Source organism: Pleurodeles waltl, chromosome 4_1, assembly GCF_031143425.1.
Source record: "Pleurodeles waltl isolate 20211129_DDA chromosome 4_1, aPleWal1.hap1.20221129, whole genome shotgun sequence".
Taxonomy (NCBI): domain Eukaryota; kingdom Metazoa; phylum Chordata; class Amphibia; order Caudata; family Salamandridae; genus Pleurodeles; species Pleurodeles waltl.
Window position 1 is genome coordinate 211,351,794 of NC_090442.1, and position 20,240 is coordinate 211,372,033.

General features: G+C 42.1%; 1 protein-coding gene across 2 annotated transcripts in view; it reads right to left on the reverse strand.

The window, feature by feature from the left end:
- Positions 1-20,240, reverse strand: part of DDX11 (DEAD/H-box helicase 11) — a 593,235-nt gene that overhangs the window by 279,395 nt on the left and 293,600 nt on the right. For both annotated transcript variants that reach the window (XM_069228147.1, XM_069228146.1), the window contains one exon: positions 9,667-9,713. In XM_069228147.1, the coding sequence (XP_069084248.1) occupies positions 9,667-9,713 (47 nt within the window). The remainder of the gene's footprint in view (positions 1-9,666; positions 9,714-20,240) is intronic.

Genomic DNA, 20,240 nt, shown 5'->3' on the forward strand with positions numbered 1-20,240 from the left:
GAGCTGTGCAGAAAACAGTGGGTGATTTTCTACACCGAGTACCGAATACCATTACTTCAGGGTGAGGTATGTACTGGAGGAGGTAAATATTGCCTATTCTGAGTTTTATAATTGAAAATGGCTGGCATTACATGCTGAATTTGTCAGGGGAAATCGAAAGAGGTGGGATAAATGATCAAACAGCTCGGAATTCCAATTCCTGGAAAACTTAGGATAAGCATCGAAATGTATCCACTGCTCATAACTTATCGTGAGGAGTTCCTCACAGACCCATAGGAGATGGGCACGATGGCTTATTGAGCATAAAAGAATATTAACCTACGACAAATATGTGGCATTGTATTTAAACTAATATTGGAAGGTGCATGATTAAATGAATGAAAGCATAATTATTGGTCCTGCTTGCTAAAAGAAAACAGGTTAAATTCAAAGCATCTGTAGGCTGATAAGGAAAATGTTATACAACCTTGTTTACCTGGGTGACATTAAACAAAGTTGTGAAATGGGTAAGTTAAACATACAAACATATGTTTTGTGTTAGTTGTATGCAAAATAATGACTGGAAAAATAATAATTTGCAGCTAATCGAAAATCTGCACGCTTTGGTGAACCATTTTCTCCTACACCTCATTTCACCTTAAAATCCCATACATACCTAATCTTAAACCATCTGATATTTCAAACTAATTCAGCTCCATCATTCACTTCAAGTGATCCACAGAACAGCTTTTGCTTCACTGTACCTCTGTTACTGCCAACAGTCCTGGAAGCATACATTACCGAAGTTACCTTGATGTCAGAGTCCGAGCTTCTCCGTTCCTTTACAGGGTCACTTGGATCAGCCTTCCTACATAACAAGCAAACATGCAAACTTTCTGTTGTGGATTGCAGCCAGTGGTACTAAATCTATAACCCTCATGGTTATATTGTTTAAGCTACTACTGTAACTATGTTTTTTTTTAAATCACATGTTTGCCCTTCACACATTTGTTTAGATGTCAATAAGATGTACTTTGATCAACCTCAGGCAGGGCTGGTTGACACTTCATAAATAACACCCCATCTCCTCTAGGAAAGCAACCTCAAGAAAAATCAACAAACACCACTCAATGAATCCACGGGCCAGTCTCACAGTGACATAATGCAAAATGATGATGCCTCCCTGCAGAATGCGATGAGGGGTCCATAAATCTGCCAAATGTCACAAATATGGAGCCCCGAAATATCAGCCCACACACCACAAGGGCTAGAGGAGACTGTGTTAAGCCCAGGCAGCCCCATCAACAAACTTCGCCTGCAAATCCGACACCACACACACAAAAATATGAAAGGGAAAGAGCTGAAGGGCGATGTGATTAGCAGACGCATGCTACCTAAAACTATATGGATAATATTTATGACAACCCACGTTTTTCACAGCCTCACTAAAATAGCAGCATTTCCAACTAATGAAAACAAATCTGCAATAAATATATGTGGCTTCTTCCGATGTTTGTTGTTCTGATAACTGAACTACTCTTCAGAGCCTTAAATCAGTGTGCCATGCAGATTGGCAAGTTTTTTTTCCTGCAAATCATCGTAGACCAGTGGACCTCAGCAATCGTTTTCTAACAATTGCAGATTCTTGCCCTCTAACAAAATGTGCGTTTCTCTGCAACAACGCAATGCAGAAAAATTCACGATCGATGATTTGTAAGGAAATGTAAATCAGACTACAATTTTACAAGGTAACATTTAAAGTAGGACTGAAATAAGAATGAATTGTACTGTATGTGAGATATATGTTGTATTGAAAACAGTCTTCCCACTAAATATCAACTCAAATACATTGGAACTGCAAACATACTGTAAACAAAAAATATCGAGGTAAGTATATTTTGTTTTTACTTTATTACACTAATATCCAAATGTACAATATAGTTTGTTGTTTTTTACTATGCCGTTTTATTGTATTATGCTTTGTCCATTATGTTATTGTGATATCTACCTCTAGTTAATATGAAATAATATAGTAATATATTTCTTAATTAAATATTAATTGTAATTCATCAATGTGATATGTTATTTGCTAATATTTGTTTACATATATAATACATTTTTAGACTGTTAATTACATTTTATTTTCGGGTTGTGGGGTTTCCTGTGGTTTGGATGAATAGTGTTTATTTTAAATTATTTAGAAATTAATGTTAGTTGAAACCGTTTAAGTGCAGCTGTCAGTATGCTCCAGGCAGCAGCACTACCCACAGAGTTTGTCAATAAGAAGCATGTTGAAAGTTACATAGGAAACAAAATGCTTCTGTTTTGTTGTGATGACATGAGCTGATATCACAGCAGAACAAAGCAAAAGCAGACTGTGCTAATGGCTCGGTCTGCTTTTCCATTTGTCCGTGCCAGGAGGTAGCCCAAGCACAGAGCAACAGGGTAGAAGCAACACTGGAAAGGGACACTGTCCCCTTTCCAGCACTGTCTATAGCTAGTTGAGTCCTGTTTGGGGATCCCATAGCAGAGATTCACCCCATTAGTTTGTTGTTTGGGGGGATTGACCACTTGAGTATGGCCTTTGGGTATGGTCCACTGCCATCCCACGTACAATAGTATTCCTGCCAACCCCTACAACGGGGGGCTAATCAAGGGTATTTACCCCAATTCTGCCTCTACGGGGCAGAAAGCTCACCAGACACAAGGGAAGAATGGTCAGAGAAAGTGGTTTCCATGTGACTGCACCCCAGTCAACAGTAACACCCTCTCCCTCCATTTCCCCCTGCTACGACAGTTTGGGGGAGACGTGTGGTTTACGCCAAATCTGTCCCAGAGAGAGGGAGAGAGAAAGCCTACTAGACACCAAGGAAAATAATTATCAAGAGAAAAAAGAAAAAAAAGCAGGGGTTGCAGGGGTGGTTCATCCAGGCATCAGGCCATGTCACCATACTCCCTCTGGGGACGGATTGGGTGTTTGTCCCCAATCTGCCCTGACTTAACATCCCGCCCTTCTAGACAAAGGGGTAGAGAGACAACTAAACACCAGGGGAAAAAAGTCTATAAAAACAAACTGGGTGGGTGCATCTAATCCAGACATGAACTGTGGCCCATCCCAGTCAAGCAGTCTCCCTGGGCGAATATTGAGGGAGTTTAACATAAATATGCTGTTGGAGGTGAGGGGCAGAAATCCCACTAGACACCAGGGAAATATTTTTTCAAGGACAAAAATACGGGGTTGGGCGGGAATCCCAGACATCAGGTCTATCCCCTGTGCCTAAAGCCCCAACAGTATTTCTGTCCACCTCAGGCCTTGCGCACTCCCATCCTGTGGCAAGTGAGAGGAAATCCCAAGTACCTCTCAATCGCTATGCTGAATGGATACACTATTGATGCTCAGGGTCAACCGTCTACCAGGAAACACTCCAAAACCCAAAAAAAGACAAAGGCTCCTCAGCCGTCTTTAAGTGTGGGGGCACGGCTGAACAGCCTTTGTCCTTTTTTGAGTGTGGGGGCACGGCCCATTCTAGGCAGCCGCTACCGCTCTATTATTCTTTTTTTTTAAATCCCTGGTGGGCTTTTAGACCCCCCTCCCACTCTTCCCCCCCCTCCCACACACACACACAAACACACACAAACACACACACACACACACACATACGCATCCCCCCAGGGAGGGCAGATCAGAGCAATTGCCCCATCTGTCCCCCAGGGGGGCAAAAAGACTGTTCACCCTTATTTTTTTAATTTTTTGGTGGGGTTGGGGGGAGGAGGGGAGTTTTGGGGGAAGCATGTCCGTGCCTATTCGGGATCAAGCCCTCATTGACTTTGGTTTGATCTAGGATTGAACTAGGCCCAGCCATAGAAGTGGGGCAGCATTTTTATTGCCACCACTGGGGTATTGCTGCATGGTATGAATTTTGTGTATTCCTACAGGGCTGTAAGTTTCCACCATAGAAATGTAAGGAAAATGCATGATTTCAGTTGAAGTTTGAGGTTTGCAGGGTACTGTGTATAAGAAACACCTCATGGGATCCTTGCAAGTCAACCCATCCTGGATTCCCCTAGGTGTCTAGTTATAAAAAAAATTACAGGTTTGCTAGGTGGTGGTTGAGCTAGGGTCCCAAAATACACAGCTACCTATTTTGCAAAAAAACAGGTCAGTTTTGAGTGGAAAAATGTGAAGTGCATTTTGGGCTGTTTCCTGTCCCGGGCACTAGGCCTACCCAGACAGGTGAGGTACCATTTTTATCAGAAAACGTAGAGGAATGCTCGGTGGAAGGAAGTCTGTGGCTCCCCACAGATTCCAGAACTTTCTATCACAGAAACGTGAGGAAAATATGTTTTTTTAGTCAAAGTTCGAGCTTTGCATGGGATTCTGGGTAAAACAACCTGGTAAGAGCAACACAAGTGTCATCATCCTGGATTCCTCTAGGGGTCTAGTTTTAAAAAAAATTCAGGTTTGCAAGGTTTCCCGAGGAGCCCGCTGAGCTAAGGCCCAACATCCAGAGCTACTTATTTGTAAACAATGGGTCAGATTTGAGAAGAAAAATATGATGTGACCATGTTGTGTTTTGGTCCGTTTCCTGTCGCAGCCACTAGGCCTACCCACACAAGTGACGTATCATTTTTTATCGGACGACTTGTGGGAGCATATAATAGTAGGATATTTGTTATTACCAATTGAAGTGTGCTGCATCAGTGCCTTCCAAATATAAGCCAGTTTGTAAGAAAGAAAACATTTTGAAAAATACCCTCTAAATCATATGATCCCACGGGTACCCACAAATTCAGAGATGTACAAATAACCACTACTCCTAAATTTCATATCTTGTGCCCTTTTCAGAAATACATAAGTTATCTTGAAACCTATTTTTCATAATACATATTTCATCATATAAGTTGGTCTATACTCAGTGTACAATGAAAATCCTCTGTATGGTGTTGCTTAGTTGTTGGCTCTGGGTACCTCGGGTTCTTGGAGAACCCTCAAACCCTATATATCCCTACCACCAAAAGGGTCTAGCAAACGTAACGGTACATTGCTTTTGCAAATCGGTCATCACGACTAAAAATTAGAGATGAAAACATTGTCACAAGGGGCCGTTTTTTCCCTACTGGTTATCATTATTCCAACACTTAGTTTCGTTGGGAAAACCTTGAGGGAACCACACATCACTCCTTGCTGAATTCAGATGTTTGCCGACTTTTCACAAATATACAGCTGTCCTGGATCACCCATGGGTTTCATACTGGTTTCTACCACAAACTGGTAGTAGGTTGAAAGCACAAAAAAATAAGAAAAATGGGCTACCTTGTTGAAAAATGCCAAAACAGTTATATAAAAATGATTCAGCTCTGCATCTTCCTGAAAGCTGGAAAAAAGATTACTTTAGCACAGCAAACCATTTGTTGATGTAATTTCTATTTAAAAAAAAAAACAGAAACTTTCATCCTTAGCACTTTTTTCCTATTTTTCCCAAAAAAACTCAAATTGTAGCTATATTTTCGCTATTTAATCGGGGCCCTCCAGGAAATCCACAAAACCTGGGTACTTATAGAACCTCCACATACCCGATGTTAGCATGAACTATCCCAAATAGTAAAAAAAAAAAGGGCTGATCACTTAGGCAGCTAAAGGGTTGAGAGAATGTTGTACAGTAATGTGAAGGATTACTAGTGAAAAAGAAAGACCATGTAATTATGTGGAAGCAAAAAACTGCAGAATAATATTGGTGTAGGTTAAACAGAAAGGTGACTGGAAAGCCAGACCTAAAAATCCATGTAGGTTAGTGACTGCCCTCCCACCTGTGGGTCTGCCAGAGAAAAACAACATACATTACTAGTTATTTAAGACACGTACAGCATTACAATGTCAATAGTGTGCCCCTGAACGTTTAAGCCCAGGGATCTGAATAAACTGATCACAACTGTGTGGTGGGCAAGCACTTTTTTTAAAGAAGCACACAACGTCTGCCCAATCAAAACAAGTACTTGTGACTCTAGTTTGAGGGCAGACCCAAAGCCCCTCTCTAGCAGTGCTCACACAATTGATTGGCGACAGCTGTGCTGTCAAGCCAGACCATAACAACCAGTGTTCCACACTTCTCCTGATAACAACTGTACCCCCACTTGGGTGGCTGGGTCTAGAGCCCGTAATAGGAACAAATCAAACTAGGTACCATGAGAAATCAATGTGGTCTTCACAGGGCCTCAGACAACTAACATTATAAATCCCCCGAGGCCAGAAGTGGGTGGCGTGGGCAAGGGAGGCAGCAGCTGCTGCCAACTAACATGGGCATAGTAGAGAAGAAACAAAGGACGCCCTTGCCTTTGTCATACATCGCTCACAATTCTTAAACTATCTGGTTTAACCTTCCTTTATAAATAGAATCTCTGCAGAAAAGCTGCCGAATTGCAAGGTGATGGCCCCAACAATATGTTTGTAGAAGGCTAGCTCTCTATGTAGTGTGCAAAGTTAGGCACAGTGTGCAGGGGATCCAGGCAATCACACGTTGGTTTACAGAGGTAAAAACTAGATCAAGACCACCTAATGCTCTAATTTTTATGGTAGCTTGATCAAGCAGTTAGGTTAATCTTGCATAAATGCAACGTATCTGTTGAACTCACAGTATCAATAAATCGAGACACACCACAAAAGAATAACTCAAGACTAATTTACAAAAAACCTTCAGATTTTTATATCAGTTTTAAGACCAAGATCATCCAGATCACGTAAGTACTTTTCAAGTTATGATTTTTTAATAAAGTTAGTATTTTTGTGCGTAATTATGCCCCACAGGAATCAATGAAGAAATATTTGGAAAATTCACAGTAAATCTGGCAATGCGTTTACCAGTGTCTCCTTTTGAAGGTATAATGAGGTTGTCGTTGGGTACCCTGGACCTGCTGTAGAAGTCCAGGCAACTCCCAGTTCCGGCGAGAGCATCTGCAGAAAGTCGATGGAGCTGGTGCCAGGCCACTGCAGGGGATAAGTTGGAAAAGCACTGCACAGGCTGACTTAAAGGTAAGTCTGGTGGGTTCCCTTGGGATGTCGAGGTTGCAAGGGGTGGTGGGCCCTTCGGGCACAGCTTGATCTTCAGTGCAGGGCACAGGGTGGCAGGGTGCAGAGTGAAGCAGTGAGCCAGGAGCTGTGAGCAAAGGTGCCCTTGGAACCAGGAGGTAGGTCACTTTGAGGGTCGCTTGCAGGTCAGCAGGGGCACTCTGATGGGAGGTCCCGGTGGTTTCTGAAGTCCCTCAACTGGAGTTTCCTCGTGTTCCTTTTTCAGTCGGAAATGGACTGTCCTTCTGGGTGCCCAACGTGAGATGGCCAGTACCAGGCTACTGCACGGTCTGGCCACCAGAGGGCGCAGTGCCAAACTTGGCACACTGGTAGGTTTCGTCCTCACGGTCCAACAGGCAAAGTTTGGTCCAGCTGCGGCATCAGGTTTCTTGGTCAGCGGTCGGTCAGTGAAGTAGCCTTCACTGGGTCCTTGGTTCCTTGGTGTTGGAGAGTGATGCCTTCACTTTGAAGGGAGATCTTCAGTGGTTTTTGAAGTGTGGAGGTCCTCTGGGGGTTTGTCGAGTCCGTCTGACATCCAAGCAACCCCTCAGCAGCGACTGTTGAGTCCTGGGTGGAGGAGGCATGGTTTGGCACCTTTTCTTGGTACAGCAGGACTTCCGTTCTCGAACCTTGGGTCTTCTTTGTTGCTGGTCTTCTTTTGTCCTTCAAATCTGATTTCTTGGTTTAGGGATGCCCTCTAAATACTATATTTATATATATTATATATATTTAGTGGGCATTTTAGGGGGTACCTAGGAGTGGCAAATAAGTCATCTACCTTAGGGTATCTACACCCACTAAGTGACCACTTCCTGTGGGCAGAGGTCACTTCCCAAAACCTGATTAGCTGTTTTTCTTCCATGCAAGATGGAGGAGAATGAAATGGAGAGGTCACCTTGCAAGCAACACCTTAAGGGTGGTGCAAGCCAGGACTGACAACTTCTCCTACCCTCTGTCTGTTTTCCCGCCGTTGCTCCCACCAAAAGTGGCGGTTTGCAACGGGGGTGGCCATCTGCTACTAGCAGCAGGCCAGGGGGTCTAGTTTCAAGTATGGTATGCCCTTTAAAGTTCACCAGCAGGATAGTGCACATTCCTGACAGAGGGGGTGTCAGCACCTCCACCCAGGAAGGGCTTTGTTCTGAATCTCAGATAGCAGGATCTCTCACCCCAGGGATTCAGACTCTTGTCTGGTAGTGGCAGGCTGGTTGTTACTGCTCTGCAATAATGCCAGGGTGTTAGCTTTTTTAGCGGGCACCTCTAAGGTGACCCCTGGGTACATTTTGGGATAAATCCAATACTGGTACCAGTCTGGTTTTGCCATTCTGAGGTGTTTGATACCAAAGAACCCAGGGTAGCCATCATGTAGCTGTGAAACTCATACTGACCACTGTCCAGCACTGTTCACTTACTATGTTCCGGGTTTGGCAAGGACACAGTAGGGGTATATTGCTCATGCATCTATGCCCAAACATGCCATTTAATGTACCCTGCATTAGGACTGGAAGGCCTGCCAGAGAGGTGACTTACCTATAGTGCATGCATGTATAGTGGACAGGGCACACAGGCTGTGTGCCATGTTTAGTTTGTCTTTTAGAGTTGCATCAGAACATTCAGCCTGCAATGGCAGAGCTGGGTGCTTCTGGATTCATGGCCCTAGAGGGTGGCACAATCTGTGCTGCTGCCCTCAGTAACCTACCCTTAGTACCCCATGCCCAGGGTACCCAGGTACGATTTACTAAGGACTTATAGTGGCAGCTAAATGTGTTGTCAATTGTGCCAACAATGTAGGGAAGGAGATCTGGCCCAGGGAATCTGGTTAGCAGGGGCCCTGGGCACTAACAACTTTGAGGCTACATCACATACCAGCCAAAAAGTGGGGGCTAACCATGACAAAAAAAGGCTTTTTCTCACAATGTTCATGCAGCTCTAAGAAAGGAAAGTGTTGTCCACTTGAGGAGTCTGCAAACAAACACATGCTAATGGAAATTTAAGAAAACCTTGGACTCCAGAGAAAAGATGATAAGAAGGCCTGTACATTTATCATGGTAATGTGAGGCAATGTAGTTGTTCCTAGAGACCGGGAAACTACTCGGTTCAACCCTAAATGGCAAACCCAGGCTGAGCTGCAATTAGCATAAGGCGGCTCATCTAAGACCCAGAGCCATCTCTTCAGCAGAATATTGCCTGCCTGCCTGCCTGGCTGGCTGTTACCTTCCCCTTTTGACCCTCAATAGTGCAATTCTAGTTTTGTATAGTACACGGCTGGGAAATCACTGTTGTTGGGAGAGGTCCCTCGACAATCCTAACAAATCACAATTCCTGAGTTCTGACATCTGGTGCCATATTTCAAAGACCACATTGCTTTTGTAAAGAAATGATTTCATTTTTAGACAGCACTTAGAATAAAAGTATTTAAGAATTGTTCATCACAGTATTATTATTTGGTACTTGGAATGCAGAAGGGACAAATAAAATTATAGGAAGTCACAAGACCTCAAAAGGCAAATTCCGTTTTACTAGTGAACAATAAAGGTAAACAGTAAAATATAAGCCAATTAATTATATGAAACATTCTAAAATATGTTCCTGAAATTCTGAAAATCATAACTAATTAGGTTGCATACCTGTATCTTTCCATGTACTGTGACAGCTGAGAAAAGACTTGGCACAGCTGAAAATATAAAGCAGGACACATATTACAAAAGCATTTCATAAGGGAATATGGAGGATTAAATATAGAAATACAGAATGAACCTAGTTAGATGATAAACTTACCATGTCACCTTCCATGATGTGCACTAACTGGTAAAATACGACTGAAATGTTTTGAAATTTTGAAAGTAGACTATAGAAAGTAGGTTTCACACTGCCATGTGTGGGATGAGCAGTGGGGTCACTAATTTACAATAAATTCTCTTTAATCCAAGTCTCTCAGACATTTTCATTGTGCCAATGTCCTTCACATAATACAAATCAAATGCTTGAGAAAGTCTACTAATCTACTAACTTTCACATGTGACGCCATGCTTATACCCAGTGGCTGCTTACCTTTTAGGGAAATGCGAGGGTATTCCCAGCACAAAACACAGAGTCATCACTTGGAGGACCTCAAACTCCTTGGTATATTGTAAGCAACCTATATATTATGGGGATCCTTCATGGCTTACAGTCAGCATCCTAATCATTACAAGATGACCCTTTCCTTGGGTTATGTTGAACATCCCTGACATCATGTAACCCCTGACATCTCGTGGCAACCCGCTGTTTCTGGTGGGCATCTTCATCATTTGTTAGCTACCACAAGCAAAAGGGAGGCAACCTAACACATGATTTATAGATGGGCATGTGATGAACACTCTGCCCATTGTGGGGCAGCAGTATACAAAAACACTACTGTGTATAGAAACAAAACTCCTAGATTTATTAAAAGAAAAACGTTGGCATCTGGGTCAAGATGTATATTCAAACAAAATGACACACTTTGGTTTCAGGGAATTTGTGCTTGACCAAAATGGAAAATGGGAAATGGAAAGCTGGTATTGAGGAACTAAATATTTAGGGCCAAAATTATCGCAAAAAGATTATATGTAAACCAGTTATTGGTACATAACAGCACTTCCAGATATGGTAGCTATGCCGTGACACATAAGCAATATGGAGGTTTAATGTAATAATAATTTACTTCAAAGTTTATAAATCCAGCAGCATCTTGAAATCAAAAACAATACAATCAGTATGATCCCCATATCACAAAAAGTAAAGCTGTCTGAAATCATTAAAACTTTCAAGCTCACCATAAATGTCACATGTGCGTTCCCTGATTTTATTAACAAGATCTTCTGCTAGACTTATTAAATTAATTTAGACTGGGGAATGCACTTTCCACTGATATGACCCATGAACAGGTACAAGAGTATTTCTGGAGTGTTAACAGAAGGTTCTCAAAATCACAATGTATAGCAAAGGACTCCACCCACCCCACTTCTACGCAGGAGTAATGCTTCAAAACACTAAGTTAACTCTCCTCCTGGTCCCCACATATCTCTATGCTGTTATTGTAGGAGCTCCTGAGTGGCTGCTTGTGCCATCTTCCCTAAAGTACAAGTTCTTTACCTTCAGAAACGTTCTTTCTGGTGAATACTCTAACTACAGATACCTCACTGTAGAATATCCACCAGGCACCAGATCAGAGCTGCACATTTGTGGTAACAGTGCTCCCATACGCCCCTAGGTGGTGTTGCGTGGCTCTGCAGTGATTTCATACGTCCTACAAGTGATACAACAGAGCCACATATAAGCCCCACCCCTGAGGTGGGGCTGAGGTCAGATTCATGTCTTTCCCCTTTGTACGCCCTCAGACTCGGAGCATGAACAATTGTTAGTAACTTTGAGCTGAATACTAACTTGAGACCTTTTAGATGTTAAAATGAGGTCTATCGACGGGATGGGGAGGAGAGAGGGCAGTGGGAAATCTGTGGTGAGGTAGATTAGCCACCAAAAAGGCATTATCGAAGTTAAGTAACTAGTCCTTCTGATGGATGCTTCTAACCAAAGATTACTCACTACAGAATGAATACAAAAGCAGGACTTCCATAAGGTGGAGGATCTATGGTATTGGCTCAGACCAAAAGGTTTTTCAGAACCGAGCGGGTAAAGAGTCCTTCCTGCTGGACCTGTCAAGGCTGTAGTAGTTCATAAACGTATGCAGATGCCCACATCGCAGCCTTGCAGATGTCAAGGACAAGCACCCATCACCCCCCACCCTGCCAGCACAGGGAAGCAGCCTTGGCTCTAGTGGAATGGGCTCTACGACATTTCGGCAGCTGCTCCTTGGATAGTACATATCAGATCTTAATGAAGAGGACTATCCACCTTGGCAAGTTTCTCTTATGCTTAGCCTTCTCTTTCTTTGCTTCACAAAGACTCACAAAATTTATCATCCTCTCAATAGTCCTTGGTACGATCTATGTAAAAGTGTAAAGCACTTTTTGGATACAACCAATGGAGCCTCTCCTCCTTTTTCAGCAGTGAGGATAAGCAAAGACCACTAGTAGAGTAATGAATTAACGAACATGAGTGGAAGCCACAGATTTTTAGTAAGAAGGTTGTCGTAGTCCTTAGCAGCTATTGGTAATTGAAAATCAGGGTGTAGGGCAGCAGCACTGATAGTGCCTGCAGTTTACTCATGCGACAAACTGACACCTGCAATGAGGATAAGAGTCTTCAAGGTTAGGAGACGTAGCGAGCAACTGTTTATAGGCTCGAAAGGCATACACATGAGAAAGTTGGGAACAAATTAAGGTCCCACAGTGACAACACAAACATTTTAGGATGGTACGTTTGTCAAACAAACCTAAAATAAACCAAACCACAACAGGTGATTTAAACACTTGCTCTGGCACATGTAAAGCCAAAATGGCAGACAGCTTTTTACAGTCCCCATTCCAAGACCTTGCAGTGCTAAAGGCAAAACAAATACAGCTATCCAATATCTTCTGCTGTACGGGCTCTGCATCCGAGGCACAACATGGTTGGGGTTGGGTTTCCATCCACAAGAGTGCACTGGCATGTATGGTTCATTTGTTTGAGTCACACCAAAAGTATGTCTTTTAGCAACATCACGCAGCTCTTCATCACTTTGAGAAGCGGCCATCAAATCATGGGAATAGAAAGGAAAACATAACCAAATATGCAGCACTACTTTATTTACATCTGGCTAGTGCTCTCTATGAGATGATATTTTTGCATACAAGAACAAACTGATTGTGAATAAACACTGTGATGAAGTACCCTCTGACATATAAATTGGCTTTCCCTTGAAGAAACTGCTCTCTCTTTTTTGACCATAAAAGATGCTGGCCAAATTACATCTGTTGGGACAAACCTCTGACCTCAAGATGCAGAATGGAAAGTCATTTAGCAAAAACCAAACTATTCTCAATTCTAAATTGTGGATGTATAAATTGATCTACTTTTCTCAGGACTGGACACTGAAAAAGTGTCCTTGGAGCCATTCTTGATTGCTAAAAGAAAGTAAACTCCTCTCAGTAGTCATGGTCCCACCGCAGACAGATACGTATATGTGAAAATTGTCAAGTGACTCCTTAAGCACATACCAGATTGGAGGGAAAAAAAAAAAACACAAGGGTAAAAAAGATCTCAATGGTGTTCTTGTAGCTCTTGATTGAAGGTGAAATATAATACAGACGTTATTAGCAAGGCACTAAACTCCACCTGACATAAGTGAAGAGGATAAGCCAAGCAAGAGTACCCAGGCATATATCAAGCAGTAGTTCCAAGTACTTGAAGCAAAAATCAGAGCGAAAAATTATAAAAAGAGGATAAAGAACGTCTCAAAATATAAGGTAATAAATGTGCTGCAACATATCCATTATTTTGCAATGCATCTTTACATATCATTCAAACAGAAATAAACATCACAGGAAAGACTACGTCATCTTGGATTTGGAACCTCAAATAGTATTCAATGGATGCACCACCATCTTGGAAAGGGCATGAATTAAGGCTTGGCTAAGCCCTTTCCAGAAACTCCAGGTGTCAATTTAGCACAAGAAGCAGCAGCCCAACTGTGACATCCTTGTAATGTCTGATGTACTAACCAAGAAAATCACCCCCATAATTTATAAGACAGTGACGAACAACTCACACAATAGGTTGGAATGACTTAAGGAAAAGTGGAAAACTGATATAAGAGTAATGGGAAAAGATGAATGGGTAGAAGCTGTGCAGTATCTTTGAGATGTTGCAATCAGGCTTGGCTTCGGATTGGTACACATTAAGATTTTACATAGGATATACTACATTTATTCGCAATTGAGAAGCTTTGGGAAGGACTACTTGTATTTATACGTCAGAAGATACAGTGCGAGAAAGGAATTTCAATCAATTAATATGGACATTCCACAAACTGAGACCCTTTTGGGAAAGGGTGAATTATTGCATATTTCAAGCGATGTATGCCCTTTGGAAGATGGGGCAAAACTCAAATCTGCATATATGAAATTTAAGGTCCACATCAAAATGCAAAAACCTTTTCTGCAATTTGTGTTTGATGTTTATAAGGTTCCGCGAGCCTCCAAATGTAAATGTCTGCAAAAGCCAATAAGGATTGGTGTATGACTGTGTACATATCTGATAAGATATAGCATCTGTGAGTGTGATACTGGGGTCTAGACTAGTCCTTTACTCAGAAAGAGAAGCCAGGTTCCTCCAACCATCATCCTCCCACAAAGTAAAAAAGAGTCTGCAGCCCGACGGCTGGACAACTTATGTAGAGAGACTAAAGGTTGAGAGGCAGACTGCAAAATTAGATGTATTTGAACGATCCAATGTTCCCAAGATGTATATCTCTCATGCACATCTGCATACATGATTCAACATCTGTGCCGTTCTCAACCAACCCGCTGTAAAGGTTAGATTTGTTTGAACATTTTAAAAATATATATATGTTTTTAAATAAAAAATCTTGACAACTTTGCTGAGCGCTGAATTTCGTAGTCCCTCCCAGTTTTCATGCTTGGTGTTCCTTGCAGCTCAGCAACACCCCTGTGGGAGACCATGAGCTCAGAGACACCAGTGAGATCTAAACTGTGTGGATACCTAAGCAAGTGGTGACTGTAGTGTCCAGCAGCACACTGCCTTCAGCACGAGGAGCACATCTCTTCCTAAGGCGCATACATTTAGAAGTTGAGTGGATACTTAAGCAAGCACTAAGTTTGCGTCCAGCAACATACTACCTTAAGCACGAGGAGCACTTCTTTTCCTGGGGTGTATAAATATTCTTAGCTGTGCACCATAGCACTCTTCAGCATACCTTTTGAATTCAGCGATCTTTGGTTAAAAGTTCCTGCTGATGGGCACACAAACCTTCAAGGGTTGTGCATATGGTTGGGTATAACTGGGGTTTGCCAGTATGAATGTTTGCATTGGTGCTACCTCTGCAGTGTTCTCCATTGACACAGCGTTATAGGTTCAACATTGTCACGATGTCTGGAGATCTGTCACCACTGAGCATCAGGTTCCTCTTGGACGATTTGCATGTGAAGCAAGCATTCTATCATTATTAGAATGAAAGACGACTTGGAACCACATAGCGTTTCATAAATCTAACAGTGCTGGTGCTGCAAAGCTGAACTTTAACTTCAAAGTACAGGCAAGGTGCTTCAGTTTCACAACTCCAAAGTATACCGTTTTGTTTCATGAGTGCACATTTCAAAGATAAGGAATATCATGGACTGAGCTGGTTATGTGCAAGGACATTTCCACTTTGAAGAGTAGCCCAAATTCACCAAGATTCTGTGAGTTTAGTTCACATCTGTGATCACCTCCTTAGATGATGCAGAATGTATACGTAGAATAATATTTTTGAATGTTGCAGACTGGCAGGCACTGAGGGGGCTCCTAAAAATCAGTTGCTCTGATCCAAGATCAAAAGACAAAACTCAGAATTGGTAATGTTGGTTATTCACAATGAAGCACGGTTACAGATCATGATTTGAATGAACTGGAATGAGAAAGTAGCCATCCAGAACATGGAACTAAAGTAATTTCTCTGCATCACAAAGTACTACTTTGATGATCTGCCTACACAGGAACTTGTTCAACCTTCAGAAGTCTAAAATGAGACAGTCTAATGTGTTTATCTTCTTCAAAAGTTTGCCCAATACATTTTTGTGCAGTGCATGCTGTTGGTTGTGACTCTGTCAAAGGCATAAGAATGGGGAATTAGTGACTTATTCTAATGTATGTCAATGTCCAAAGATGGGTGACAATGCCTTGCTGGGTACAAATGATTTGCAATCCTGAAACATGACAGACGTGGAAATAGAAATACCATACTGAGAGCTCTTCATTCCTTAGCGCAGCTGATGCAAGACACATCTTTACATGCTACATGGGGAACGCAACACCCAAGAGAGAAAAACGACACTTATTTTTCCAAAGACATAGAACACATCCTAGAATCTATTTTTTAACAAAGTAGGCAGGCATTTCCCTTGATACTGACAATTTGAAACGACACCTGCACATTGTCAGACCACCCACAAGCTACATTAGAGTTTGAGAGAACAAGCTCTGGAAGTGGCGGCCCAAGAATCACTTGAACATTATTTCACAGAGAATAACAATGTGTAATTAACATGGGCACAATCTGGGAGTCAAAGAAAGAGGTAAGACGAGGGTGTTTATCACCCTTACAACCACACTCATAAAACGGCTAAGGAAAGAGAGAATTAGAAGCTAGGCTGTTACCGTTAGAAAAACAGCATAAAAGGGATTGGTCAAAGAGAACATATATAGACTTAAGAAAAGTCTGAGCACAATTGAAACAATTCAATTTTAAAGATACAGCTACAAAGTTATTATACACAAATCAGAAATAGTATGAAAAGGGAGAAAAAGTAGATCGATTGCTAGCATACAAACTACACAACATCACAATCAGAATTCCAAGATAAATACTGAACTTGGCAATAATCGTGTAACAACACTAGGAATTATGGAAGCATTTACTGTACATTATAACCAGTTCCACCAAGTCCAAAATTCAAATAGCCAACTACAGGATATTCACTTAGAAGACTTTTCCACCAGCACTAGATTTTGATTTTACAACAACTGAACAACCCATAACAGAAGAGATTTATGCAGCAATTAAGAATTTGCCAAACAATAAAACCCGAGGGTCAATGGGTGTTCTGCATCCTTTCACACAGCTTACCTGGAGATACAAGTGAGCCTATTATCCAAAGTAAAGTTTTTAATTACTTTTTGATCTTTTAAACATTCACTGACTCCATGGCCGAATCTATCATTTAAATAATCAAGTAACCTGGCAAAGATCCCACAAAATGTGATTCATATAGGCCCATGGTCCTGCTAAATGTTGATGTGAAAATATACACATCTATATTAGAGACCTGACTGCACAAGATTTGTCATTTCATTATTTCTCTACTTTAGTTTAGGTTTGAAGAATATCTACAGACCAGAAGAGACAACACCAGATTAGTGGAAGAACATATTGATCTAGGAATAACCACTAATACTCAAATAATCATTTTCTTGCTTGATGCAGAGAATGCATTAGTTAGAAAAGACTGGGCATACCTATCCAAAATTTTGCACAAAACGAAAACAGTTTTGAACCTAACATGTTCGCCTTCACTGAAGCCAATTTTAAATTCCCCTTCGTAAAGATAAAAATAAATGGGTGCGCTCTGCGCTCTTGGGTCCAGACCTAACCAGAGGTACAGGACAGAGTTGTCCCCGGTCTTCTCTGGTTTTTGTGTTAGCTATGGACCCATTAATCAAAAACATTTAACAACCCAATTTTCTATTGTACTGCAGCATTTATATAGCCCTTACTATCTCTGTGAGGGGCACTGAAGCGCTTACCTACATAGGCAGCAAACTAAACCATTTAAGGGGTGTGGCTGTAAGGGTGTTGTCTTTGTTTTGTGATGCTCAGTGGGAAGTGTTTCCATGTTGTGTGCGATGACCACAGAGGTGTGTGTATTGTGTTATGGGAACACAGTGTTTAGCAGTGTGGTGGATGAGGAGGAGAGAGACATAGGCACAGTTTACGGTTTTCAGTATGCTGGCAGCTTTAAACAGCTCTGCAGATATCTTTATGGTACTTAATATGTAAATAGGCTACTTAGCTGGTCAGTGCACTGAAACGTCCAGTCTTAAATATTGTTTATTGTTGTGGTCCTGAGCCAGCTTGGCTGAAAGGATACAGAAGATGAGTGATCTGCTGTGTAGGGCCCAGATACCATCCTGCATCGGAGTGTCATTGTGAGATGTAAAGAAGCAGTCAATATATATATATATTTGGGTCTTGCAGCAGTGGCCTGTACTAAAGTCCTCTGGTTGGCCAGCAGTGTGTGACAGATCTCTTTAGTTATCACATGACGGTTTATTTGGTGCAGGTTGGTTTATAGGCCGTATTTTGCTGTTGATGGACAGCCCCCATAGCATATAAACCTTATGTTAATATAAGAGGTGTGAGTTATAGCTGGCTGCTGACCACTGATTATTATGATACGAGTATTAGCATGGGCCAGAAATGTTATATATGAAATTACATAGCTACATAATACCTTAGCAAACCATAGGTCAGCATTTCTTAGCTTATCTGCATATCAAAAGTAGTTTGCTAGTTGGGTTGTTTCCAATATGTTAGTTGTACGCTGAAGATTAGGTTTGTAGGTGCAAGTGTCATTTTAGGGTTGGTCGCCGGAATGTGTAGTAGTTTATGTTAGGAATAAAGCTGTGCGTGGTCCAGGTCCCGCCCGAAACTCGCTGCGCGTATTTGCGGCGCTTCATGCACGCCACTTGTCATCCCCTCTTGTTCTAAAAGTGGTCATCAGTGTCGCCTGCCCTGTGGTAAAGCTCATGTAGCTGCAGGGTCAGGACATTGGTGGACAAGATGCACTTATCAGTGCTATTCTATAAATGGACTACAATTGCCAGGTTTCTAGAGGCAGTGGCCATCTTGGGGTGTGGCAGGCCTATAGAGCCCAGCCACACCCAAGGACATTGCTCACTATTTTGAAGACTTCGATGCAGTCAGACCTCGTGGGGGTTCCTCTGAAGAAGAGCAGATTTCCTGCATGGCAGATTGACAGCAAATCGAAGTATCCTTGTTTCCATGGTTAATTCAGATACGAGTAGGTCATACTCGTAGCGGTAAGGTCTTGATGGGCCCAATCTTGAAGGGAGTTGTTACTTCCAAAAGTAAAGCGCCCCTTAGCACAACGAGCAAAGCGTTTTCAGTTCCCAGAGTAAAGCGGCCTTGACGTGACAATCAAAGCGCTTCGGATCAAAGGAGTAAAGCGCCCCTTAGCACAACGAGCAAAGCGCTTCAGGCCACACGTGTAAAGCACCCTTGGCACGATAATCAAAAGCGTTTCATGCCACATGAGTAAAGCGCCCTTTGCACGACAATCAAAGCGTTTCATGCCACATAAGTAAAGCGCCCTTGGCAAGACAATCAAAGCTCTTCAGGCCACATGAGTAAAGCGAGCGGTCTTGGCACAACAATCAAAGCGTTTCAGGCCACATGAGTAAAGCGGTCTTGGCACGAGGATCAAAACGCTTTAGTTCACATGAGTAAAGCGCCCCCCCTTAGCACAACGAGCAAAGCGCTTCAAGGCACAAGAGTAAAGCGCCCTTGGCATGTCAATCAAAGCGTTTCCAGCCACATGAGTAAAGCGGTCTTGGCACGAGGATCAAAACGCTTCAGGCCACAAGAGTAAAGCGGCCCTTAGCATAACGAACATAGCGCTTCAGACAAAGCAAGTAAAAGCGCTCTCTGGCATAATAAACAAAGCGCTAAATGTGAAAACGTTTCGGAGAGAAGCAAATTATAGTTTCATTGTTTTTTGGGAAGCATAATATGTGAGATACATATTTAAGTCTTTGAGAATTTCTAGGCTGAGATCAAACGTTTATGTTATGAATGCATAGTTGTTACATGATTGATATTCAGAGTATGACCACAGTCCAAAGCTCTTGCCATCTCTAGGTTCAGAGGTTGCAGTTTGTTCTTGTTCCATGATTCAAAGAAGGGGCTACGCCCAATTCACAAAGGGTCTCAATCTGATATCACGGAGACGCCTTTATTCAAGAGTCTATTGGTGAGTTTTACTGTTATGAATGAGTATATGCATATTTGGTCTAACAGTTTCTTTTCAGATCTCTCTCCCTGCAGTTCCCTACCCTAATTCCCCTCCCCCGCCTGGCATCATCATAACTCTGTGCTATAATAGCTTTCTGAGTTGGTGATGCCGGGAGGTGGGCCTTTTGTTCAGCAGCGTGCAGATCCCGAGGAAAGGACACTGTGACAGTTTAGTTATCTTGGAAATAGCCATGTTTTCAACTGTCTTGTGAAGTATATATGCTTCTAGATGCTTCAAATGCTGGGTAGTAAGAAGTTCCGGAGCTTGGCAGTTTGTACTAAGAAATCAGTGCCTCCTATTGACTTTTTATGGTAAGATGGTATGATTAGTGGTGCAAGCCTGAAAGGCAAAGTCCTATTTTTGTTTGTTTTGCTTGAATTTAACATTTATAGTGACCCTTTTCCTTGGGAGGCTCTGTGGACACCTCAGAGTGCCTTAGATATTGCCCTTCTAGATACAGGTAGCCAGCTGAGTGGCCTCAAAATAGGAGC